General features: G+C 44.5%; 1 protein-coding gene and 1 long non-coding RNA gene across 2 annotated transcripts in view; one reads left to right on the top strand and one right to left on the bottom strand.

Annotated features, from left to right (window-relative positions):
- Positions 1 to 1730: 1730 nt before the first annotated feature.
- Positions 1731 to 4234, bottom strand: LOC118984316 (uncharacterized). The gene is made up of 2 exons (XR_005065902.1): positions 4100 to 4234; positions 1731 to 2287 (listed from the first exon to the last, which is right to left on the bottom strand). It is a non-coding gene; the product is annotated as an uncharacterized LOC118984316 (long non-coding RNA).
- A 374-nt stretch (positions 4235 to 4608) lies between these two features.
- FDFT1 (farnesyl-diphosphate farnesyltransferase 1) overlaps positions 4609 to 10988 on the top strand; it is a 28016-nt gene continuing 21636 nt past the window's right edge. The window contains exon 1 of the mRNA XM_037042167.1: positions 4609 to 4806. Coding sequence (XP_036898062.1) covers positions 4708 to 4806 — 99 coding nt within the window. The 5' untranslated portion in view covers positions 4609 to 4707. The remainder of the gene's footprint in view (positions 4807 to 10988) is intronic.

The following is a 10988-nucleotide window of genomic DNA, read 5'->3' as shown; positions in this document are numbered from 1 at the left end:
AACAGCTCCGTGTTCCCTCCTCCAGGAGATTTGCTTGTGACCATCACTCTGGGGGACTGCCAGAATCCAGGGTCATAGAGACACTGTGTAAAGTGGTTAGCAAAAGCTGGAGGGAACTAGGGTATGAAAATAAAGTTCTGTGTGATTTTCTGTGGTTATCTTTATTTGGCTGGAACAGTTCCTACTCTGTAAATAACCGAGTTCTTTGTGAAGGTGGCGGCGTAGGACTTGTTGAGGGGGCCTGTTGGGGCCACTTAATGTGAGTAGCATGGGGAGCAGGGATGAGAGCACCCCTGGCCGCCTCCTCCACCCCACGGGCACTGCATTGGCAGCAGGTCTGGTGAAACAGATAGATTTGACTTCTGTTGCCCTATCCTCTGGCACGTAGGCGCCAGTGATTTGTGTAAGCAAAATTAAAAACAGGGGCTCATCTTTCTGGCTTTCCTTTTCTCTCACCTCCTTAAGGAATGGAGAGTTGTCAACAGTGGGTTAAACCCCTTTTTGGCAGACCTAGAGCCTGTACAATAGCTTATAAGCACTGACTGCTTGCCATGTAAAGCATGTAGCGTAGTTCTTGCCATGTAATCTGCAAAAAAAAAAAACCAAAACAACACACACACACATGAAGATAGCTAGTCACTCTTACTGTCTTTGTGTTATAAATGAGGAAACTGAAGTGTACACAGGCTGAAGAACTTGCTTGCGTTCACACGGTTAATTAACCAGGGCCAGGGGCACAAACTTAAACACACCTCATAGCCCCCTCTGTGTCGGGCTTGGACAGCTGCACCGCAGGCATTGGTCAAGTCCTGGCTGACGTCATTAAGGGTACGTCTCACAAAGCAGCCAGCCTTTGAGGTGTATGGGTTGTCAGCATCATCACAGACTGGGTTCCGCATGAAAGAAATGGGGAAGCGGAAATGTGGACCGCTAGCAGAAACCACATCCACAATGCCTCTCCTTAAGATTAATTCTGCGTGTCAGGAGGCTCTCAGCAGAAGTTTTAATTTTGTTCTAAAAGGATCAAGGGGAGGGAAGAAAGGAGGTAACGGTGGCACAAACGGCAGGGGTGGGGAATTGAACAGTGGGAATTACTCCTCTTGTCCATGTCTCTGGTGGGTATAAAGAGAGGCTTTTGCTTGACAGAACCATAGATGGGGGGCATGGAGTGGGCAAGTCCAGGTTTCCCTTTGACGTGAGGAGAGGGGCAATATTTGTACTCAACACATTCCAAGCGGTATGTTAAGTACAACATGAGCTTGAGTTTCCAGGTTATTGATTGACATTGTGGAAAACTTGGAATGTAATGTTAGGTTTCAGTGGCCTTAGCTATTCAATAAATATTTCTTAAGTGCCTCTTAAATGCTAGGTTTGGGAATACAGGATAAAGAAGACAAGAAGACCCCTACACTAATAGGAGGGCAGCTTGTTACAAAGAATGTTACATGCTTTGGTAGGTTATGAAAGAAGTGCTATGTGAAGCTGGGGAAGACACACAAAAGATCCAGCACAGTCCCAATTCCAAGCGTTGCTGTTCAACACAAAGCAGCACAGACTTGTTAGTGGCAGGCACTGTGCAAGGTGTACGTTCAGACATGGTCTCAGACCTTGAGGGGTTTGTGGTGAGGCGAAGGGTCAGACGAGATCGTTAGAATACAGAAAGTTGAGGATGAGAGTCACTACTGGACAGGGTTGAAGGGGTGAGGTTTGTGGAAATAAAGACCACCTAATAAGAACAAACATGACGCTTTTTAATCAGAGATTACTATATAGCAAGGGCATCGGCTACCATTACTAGCATTTGGCAGAGACTCAGTGGCAGCCTGGGAAGTGGGACAGCTTTATAGTGGAAAAAAAAAAAGGCAAGTCTTCAGGTGTGCTTGGGTTGGAGGAGGTTGGCATGGGGAAGCTGGAAGCAGGCGAACTAGTAGTGGGGTATCTTAAGTGATTGGTTTCGGGAGCATATTTGGTTATCTGTGGTCAGTCCTGTGTTGGAAGTGGGGGCAAAAATAGAGAAGTACTTGATTGAAGCCCAACCATTCCAAGCCAGTTGCTGCAGAGGTTGTGGAGTAGTGTGATGTTACTGTAAATGGTCTGATCTTTGTCCATCTGTGCATGCAGTCTTCAGCTGGACACACAGTAGGTCAGATTGTGTGAGCTGGGTTAGGCTCCAGCTATGTAATTGTCATCCTCTGATCTGGAAGTTCTCTGGGGTAGAATATCATTGTACTCATCTTTATTTCCAGCGCTTGCCATATCGTTGGTGTTGGATGCATGTTGGTTCAATCTGAAGAGCAAATAAAGGAGAGGCCAGTGAGCTTCAGAAGAGGATCCCTGAAGCAGGGTATTCCACCTGAGCTGTAATGAACGCATGGCAGTAACTAGATGAGAAGCAAGTGAGGAAAGGACAGCCCAGGCAGGTGCATTACTCGGGCCAAGACCTGGGTTGTAAAATCCTGTGGACTCTTTAAGAAATGGAAGTGCTGCCAGGACTGGGTCTTGGTTTGAAGGATGTGAAGTGACTGAATAGGAGGCTAACATTCAAAAAAGGGCATGTAAGTGCTAAATGACGAGGGAATTTTTATTCTATGCCAGAATTCTTGATTTGATTTTGGAAGGCATTTCCTTTGAGGAATTTAAAATTGAGGGATTGTTGGCAAGAGAGTAACATAATCAAGTATATGTTTTAGGGAGATGGGAAGTTGTTCTCAAAATAGTTTGGGAGAGGAGATGGGGCTTACACCAAGATGGAGCAAAGAGGAGAGATTAAGACAGAGATGGTTGTTTCTTAGACTCCACAGGATTTGGTGAGTGATTTCAAAGGGGTGTGAGGGAGAGAAAGGAGTTAGGGGTGATGTCTGGATTGTATAATTGGTGACTAGGAGGCTGTTGGTGCTCTTCCCGGGAGAAGCAGACTCAGTGGGAGAGACGTCAGGTATGGGTATGTCAAGCTTGCTCAGTTTGGGGGTCATTAAAAAGGAGGTATCCTAGATGCAGCTCAATTCAGTAAGTATTCATTGTGCATCTAGTGTGTGCCAGGCATGAATCTAAATGCTTGGGGGTGAGTTAATGAACAGAACAAAGACCTGTTGTGATTGAGCTTATATTCTAGCAAGGGAAAACAGCCAATAGACAGCATAAGTAAATTATGTGTTGTAATAGAATGTGGTAAATATTATGAGAAAAAATTAGAGTAGGATGGAGGATCAGCAGTGCTTGTGATAGGATGGTGCGAGTGAGCTTATATGAGGTGAGGTTTCAGCGAAGACTTGAAGGAGGTGAAGGAGGTAGCTAATTGGATGTCTGGGAGCAAAGTGTCCCAGGGAGTATGGAGTGAACAGCTCGATAAAAAGGCCCTATGGTCAGAAGTAAAAGTTGGGTGTCAAGAGAGGTAATGGGGATGCAGGGCTAATCATGCAGAGCTTTGCACATCATTATAGGGATCATTGTAGGGGCATTGGCTTTGTTGAGTGAAGTGGAGAGAAGTTGTAGGGTTTTATTTAGGCAGTGATCTGATCCGACAAGTTTTTAAAGGATCCTGGTTGCTGTGTTCAAAAAAGTTGGAGGGTGGGGGGCTGCGGTAGCAGGTAGTTTCTAGGGCTTGTGAGAAGTCTAGGGTGGAAATACAATTTCCTCATCACCTGTGTTATGTTGAGGGAATGCTTGAAATCCTTTTTGGGGACTACCTGGGCCTAAAGCAAGCATCTTGAAGAGGGGAGCTGAAACTCCAGAAGAGCGTTTGATTATCACCCTGAGAGAAGTGAAGCCCATCAACAGGAGTTTTATTGCTGGGTTGGACAGCAGGTATTCTACGGGGCTGCATCTGTAACAAGAGGCAGGTGAACGGTACTGTCAGGCGTTTGTGTCCTACGTGGGTTTGCCAAGCTTTTGCACTGTGTGCTGTTGACAGTAAAGACCCGACAACTTCGTGGTGGGGGCATATGCCTTTTAAATGTTCGGCAGTCGGGCGCGACCGTGAACGCAGCACATCCAGGAAGAGCTAATTTGGCCAGCAAGATAAACAAAATTTAACACGTGGAGGGCTTGTTGAAACCATGGCGGACTCTGCCTTCTCTCCTAGTCTCCTCTGGGCTCTCACCCAACGCCCAAGCCTGAGCTGGACTTCACTACGCTGGAACTCCGGGAGGGCTAGGTCTGCGTCCCCAGCCCCTCCAAGGGCAACCGGAGAAAAACAAAAGCCTGGTCCTACCAACCCCGCTCCCCCTCCCCTTTCCTACCCCTCAGTTGGCTTCTAGGCGAAGTTCTCGTGCTATACTCTTCCTACCACCAGTCGGTCAGCGCCTCGCGAGTTGCCCTAGCCAATCAGCGCCCCTAGCCCCGCGAAGGGTTGGGGAGAAAACATGGGCCCGCCCCCAGTAGGAACACCAATCTCGCTTGCCTTCATCTTTCTCTCTTCAATTAGCTTCTAGGATGTGGTCATCACGCCAGATTATCCTGCCTCCGATTGGCCAGCGTCTCTCTGGTGCGAACAGCTCTGGCCAATCCGCGCATGTCAGTCCAGCCTACAAACCACCGGAAGTGTCTCGAGAGCCCGGGGCTCGTTAAGAAGGGCGGGGAAGTGGGCGTGGCGTTGCCTCTCTGGGCCCGCCTCTGTTCCTGCCGGGTCCTCTGTATATCTTCCACAAACGGGTGCCAGTTGGGAGAATTAGGGAGGCAGTCACCGAGGCTTCGCATCCTGCTCTCATTATGGAGTTCGTAAAGTGCTTGGGGCACCCGGAGGAGTTTTACAACCTGCTGCGCTTCCGGATAGGGGGTCGGTATAAGGTGATGCCCAAGATGGACCAGGTGGGTTGAGCGTCCCTGCTTTCCTGCCAGGTTGGAGACGTTGTGCACGACGCGGGTCTTTCCGACCTGGCCCGGCGGGACCAAAATGGGGAATGAGGGGCGCGGTGAGCGGATGCCCAACGTCTTAGGCTCCCTTCTTCCTTCTGGGAGCAGACACTTGCCAGCCTGGTTCATTCCCTCTCCTTAATCCCGGGAGGCGCCCGGCTGGGCTTGGTCTCCTACGCAGACCTTTTCTGGCCCCTACCCTCCCTCAAGTTCTTTGCTGCTTAAAATGTTTCTGCTCGTTCAAGACATTGGTTTTCAGGTAGTTTTGCTTCATATTTTGTTCTTTTTCTTTAAAAAAAGATTTATGTATTTTTAGAGAGAGGGGAAGGAAGGGAGAGAAACATAAAGGTATGGTTGCCTCTCTCACGCTCGCGGGGGTGGGGCCAGCAACCCAGGCATGTGCTTTGGCTGTAATCCAACCCCCATCCTTTCCGTTGTCAGGACAATTTTCAGTCCCCTGAACCACACCTGTCAGGGCCACATTTCATTCTTCACGTTGATGATTATCTTGATGTAATCTTTGTTTACAAAATAGGCTGTGTGGATAGTGTGAGTGGGACAGGACCTTGGCGAAGAATATGTGAACAAAACGAACTATGTAGAATGAAACCGGACTTATTTTTCCAGTTTTCTGTTATTCCATGTCCTGCAGAAGCTTCCCTCGCTTTCCTACAGTCTGATCAGTATCTTCCTCAATGCTTTCTGTTTTTTTATAACACTTATTTACTCTTCCAAGTTCTTAGTAGTACACTTGTATGTTGATTAGCTACATTGTTGGCTTCTTGAAGGCCAGAACTGGTTTTTTAATTCATATTTCACCTGCCTCATTCATGTACCTTTTGTTAAGTGAATACTTACAAAGGTATTTATTCCAACAAAAAGTTATTGTAAAGTGGCTATTGAATTACTGAACACCTTCAGTTGTATTAGTGGGTTATGTCAAGAGTTGTAAGTTATTTTTCCCCAGTGGAACTATCACAGTGAAATACTGTTCTTTGTTTAAATGTACCCATAATGAGTGTTCTTTGTTAAAACACTTTAATTTCAATGAAAACACCTTTTTTTCTCCTTTGTCTCATGACTCAGAGTTATCTTTCAAGGTCTAGCTTCAGTGAGTACCACCTATTGATCATTCAGCAGTCATTTGTTAAGCGTCTGTTCTGTGCTCAGCGTTAATAGAGGGTTCAGCATGTATGATAAATAAAACACCCAAAGAGCTCATCATCTTGTCAGATCAGTAAAATGTGATGAAACTCATGTCACCTGTGACAGGGAAAACCGTTTTCTCTAGCACTGTTTTTTACCTTGTATCAGTATCATAACCTTGTGTTGTGGTTATTTGTGTATTGGCTTTATGTTCCCCAAATCCCTTTCAGATTTAAGATTCTGGATTTTAAGCATTTTGAAAACAGTAATCTTGTTTGATGTATCTTTAGTGAGTTAATGAACAAAAAGTAGCTGCACTGCCCTGAAGAAGTGTGTAGCTTTTTAAACAAGATAAACATAAGTAAATGTGGCAGATAATAGTAAATGCCATAAGGAAAATCATAAAAGTGAAAAATCACTTTTGGATGGAATAAGGGCTTAATCTTTTGAGGAATGCCTAGAAAAAACATGGCTTTAAGTTGCCCTTGTGCCTTACTCAATAGATATTTTTTTAAAGATTTTTTATTTTTTATTTTATTTTTAGAGAGAGGGAGAGAGCGAGCCACATCAATGTGTGGTTGCGTCTCATGCAGCCCCCACTGGGCACCCAGTCCCACAACCCAGGCATGTGTCCTGACTGGGGATCTAACCAGCAACCCCTTTGGGCCAGGGCTCACAGGCCAGCACTCAGTCCACTGAACCATACAAGCCAGGATTCAATAGATACTTGTTAAACTAGAGATTCTTACTAAGAGTTCTTACTTGGAGCTTACCTGAAATTATTTGGAAAAATTTGTTGGGAATTTGTGTGTTTTGCGAGGAGGAGAATGATGTCCTAGAGAATGTTGTCACATCCTCCCAGGAGGGATCTGTAACATAAAACAAATAGTTGTTTACAACCCAGGTGGTACAGTCACCTGAACACCTCCTATGACTCGTAATTCACTGTCTTTGGAGACGGCCCATTCCATCTCCAGATAGTTTTGGTTTTGAGACATTGTTACCTAAAGTGAGTTGAACTTCCTCCACTCAGTTCTCTCTCTGGAGCCGAAGAGTCTGATCCTTATTTCATAGGACAGTACTTGCAGCGTTTTAAGAGAACTTCATATCCTCTCTCTATGTAGATACACAAGCCAAATGTTCTTTGTTCTTCCACTCGATATCCATTCCTCTTTCCAGGTCATTTACCAACCTGGTCTGTCTTTAAAGTCTATTGTTCAAAACTGAACAGTACTTTAGGTGTGATCTGGTTATTTCAGACTTGAAATTTCTTTCTTATGGATGTTACATATTTTTGATGTTAATATTTTATTTATGACCAGAGTAGCATAAAAGATTTGTTTTCCATGCTCAAAAAGAAGAAAAAGCTCTTAAGCAGATCTGCTGCTTATCTCTCATTCCTCACATCCCAACCTTCTGTTTCTTGGTTTTTCCATTACACCTATGGAGAGCTTCATTGCCATTGTGAGGAGTGTCATAATGCTTGGCAAGGCACGTCACATAAAAATAGTCCGCCTTTGATGTTGTGTTTCTAATGAACGTAGGTTAAGATTGCTTTAACTTTAAAAAATGTATTTTAGTTATAAAATATTTCAAGCAAATAGAAAAATACTGAAGATATTGTATGTAACAAGCTATTTTGTGTCTGTCTCTAAAATTAACTACGTGTTAAGTTTTTGCTGTATTTGCTTCATCTCTTGTGTTGCTTTTGTTAAGAAATAAAATGTCCAGATACAATTACAGTTCTTTTCCCTGTCTCACCCTCCCACACCAGTGTTCACTGGCCTTTTTAGGCAGGCTCATCATGCTGTGGACTTGAAACTGTGGCCACTCCTAATCCCTAAATATACTTGTTCAGGACCGGTTCGTCCTGAACGAGAGACGGGAGACCTGCCAAAAGGTCATCTCTTTAAATCTAGACCTTTAACCTTTTAGATAAAGGCTGTCCTGATAATGCTTACTGTTTACTGAGCTATTGCTGTGTGGCAAGCGCTATTTTAAATACCTCCTTCCATCTGTTGTTTAAACCTTCCCAGTAACACTATGAGGAAGCAAGGATATACTTTTTTTGTCTTATAGATGGAAAAGCAGGCACAGAGAGGTTAATTGCCCGAGGTCCAATAGCTACTTAGGGGTGGAGCCTACTATTGAGCCTGGCATTGTGACCTGGAGCTCATTCTCTTAACTCCACAATGCTGCTTACCATGAGGGTGACAGGTCTCAGAGAGACAGTAAGCAGAGTGTTGTCCAGATTCAGCTAAAAGGTGAACTCACTTTGGTGTGGTGGATGCAGAGTTGGACATGCCTACTCTAAACACAGTCTGATGGAGGATGGATGTACAAAAGATAACCTAGGAGGTGCCAAGTAAGCCGAAGGACATTTTGGTTTCAGGAATCTTTACTGAAATGGATATGTTTTACAGTGAAAAGTTTTCAGAAAACACAGGAATCATGCTTTGTAAGGGTTAAGGCCTTGAACAGGTATTAGATTCTAGATTAGGAGGGAGGATCCTCAGTGGAAAAAGTCAGCAGGAGCCAAGTCCTGTAGCTAGGATGGAGCACGAAGCATGTGGAGTGACAAGGAACCCACCCTGGCTGGCACTGCAGAATGTAGACTGGAAGCACGAAGTTGGGTGAGTGTGGGTTGGGGACACAAGCTGAGCTGCACTCAGTCAGAGTGTAGGTAATGGTTAAAAGCAGAACTAAGTCATGATGAAAGCAGTGTTTCTGAACCACTCCTCTGGTGGGTGAGGGGAAGTAGGAGATTACATTGTGAGTCAGAGTAATCAAATTAATGATGATGTTAATAGTAGTCATCATTTATTGAGTTCCTGTGTTTGCTAGGCACTGTGCTAAGCTTTTTAAGCCTGTTACCTCAGCATAGGAGCAGCTGTCATAAAACAGTAAGTTTTATGTTACATATATTTACTACAATTAAATGAAAACAAACGGACCGAAAATGACAGCTGAGCTCACACATCTCTAGAACGGGGGTTCTAGTCTGGGCCAGCTCGGTCGATTTCTCCTGGGTTTGCTCAGCTGACCCGTTCGGCTGTGGCCGGACAACCCGGTGGTGAGCACACTGGGCCCTATGGGTCTCATCCAGCAGGCCAGCCCGGGTGCTTCTCCTGGTGGCTGGAAGAGCACAAAGTTCGGTGTGCGTGCACTTTTCAAGCCTCTGCTCAAGTTATATTTGCTACTTTTTGGCCAGAAAAGGTCAAAGGGAAAGCCCAGAGGAGGTGGAAAAGGCCCCATCTCCTAATCAAAAGAGCCACAAAATTTTGCAGCCATTTTATAACTTAACCACACTAGTCAGTCTTGACAACAACCCTGAAGAGAGAGAGTCCTATTATTGCTGCCATTTTACAGATTAGGAGATAGTGACATAAAGGAATACAGTAACCTTTGTGAGGTCACACAGCTCCTTTGTGGTGGTGCCACGGTGCCAACTTAGGCTTGTCTGAAGGCCTCCATGTTTTCTAGTTTGGAGGCCACCTGGTGGGATAAAGAGCATAGGCTTTGGCTGTTCCCCACAGCCAGTCAAATGCCAGCGCTGTCTGTCGCATGTGCTCCCAGCTCATAGCAGGCATTCTACCGCTTTTCTTCCCTTCCTGCTTCTGCCCTGCTTTAACGTCCTTCCTCCCTCATCCTCTTCCTTCCTTCAACAACTGGAGATAACAGCAGTGAACAAGATGGTTCACACCTTGATCTGAGAGTTTGAAGTCAGGGTCCGGAGACTGGACTTCTCGGTGTCTCATTTTTCTCGATGTAAAATAAGACTTGGGAAAAGTGGTAGCATTGGGTACTTCTAGAGAAAGAAATGGGTGGCCATGGTAAAGGGGTAGGAGAAAAGCTTTTCACAGTAACACCTTTTGAAATCTTTTAAAAAGACACTCGGGCAAGTCCCTCTTCTATCTCTGAGATTTGATGAACAATACTGTATGACATTATTGGTTTTGTTAGTTGCCTTTTTTCTGAGCCCTTTTTAACCCCTTTGAGCCATTTCAAAATAGTTGAGTGTACCTAGAGCAAACAGCAAAAACCATTTTCCTTCACTTAATATCTTAGTTTCTCTCTTAAATAACGAACAAGTTGGTGTGGGGGACTTGCACTTACCAGATATGCAAGGCTGATTATTTCTGTCAGCAGGATTTGGCTATAGGAATTCAGAGTTCAGTAAACTTGATTTATACTGAATTTTTAGGAGTGTATCAGTAAATGTAGGACACGCTGCCACCTGTTAAGTCTAAATCCTGACTCAGTTATCTGAATAACTTTTGGTCATTTAACCTCAGAGCAACAGTTTGTTCACTGGTGAAATAGATACCAGGTCACAATCCCTGCAGCACATTTCCGAACTCCAAAATGGTCTGAAAACAAAGAGTTTGTGAATGGAAGTCTGGCGCAAGGTTATTTTGTAGCAAAAAAAAAAAAGCTCTTGCCCTGGCTGGTATAGATCAGTGGATTGAGCGTGGACCTGTGAACCAGAGGATCGCGGTTTGATTCCCAGTCAGGGCACATGCCTGGGTTGCAGGCCAGTTCCCGGCAGGGGACTCACGAGAGGCAACCATACATTGATATTTCTTTCCTTCCCTTCCTCTCTAAAGACAAATAAATAAAATCTTTTTTTTTAAAAAAAAGCTCTAAATTAAGGTGATCCCACTTAGTATAAATATTCAAATGTTTTGCTGAAGAAATGTTAAGATCAATTATGGGATGCTGCTCCGCAATGATTGTGGCTGTATATGCATTTTATTGCCTGTTTTCTACAACACAAAAAAACCTGAATTCTGCTGCATGCCAGCCATGAAGATTTCAGGTGGATTGTAGGTCTGTAACACCTTCCTTAAAGGATTTTTTCAGGATTAAAAAGGTACAGCAGGTTAAGGATTTACAGTGATATTTGCATTGTGCTCAGCATGTAGCTACCCAATAAATGGAAGTTATTAATCTTGTCACGTAAACTCAGTTCTCACGTTTGTGGGTCTTTC

The sequence above is a fragment of the Sturnira hondurensis genome, unplaced genomic scaffold (genome assembly GCF_014824575.4).
Source record: "Sturnira hondurensis isolate 20B ecotype Veracruz unplaced genomic scaffold, ASM1482457v3 Scaffold0003693, whole genome shotgun sequence".
NCBI classification, from domain to species: domain Eukaryota; kingdom Metazoa; phylum Chordata; class Mammalia; order Chiroptera; family Phyllostomidae; genus Sturnira; species Sturnira hondurensis.
The sequence above is the reverse complement of the archived record's forward strand: the minus strand, read 5'-3'. Positions and strand labels throughout refer to the sequence as shown.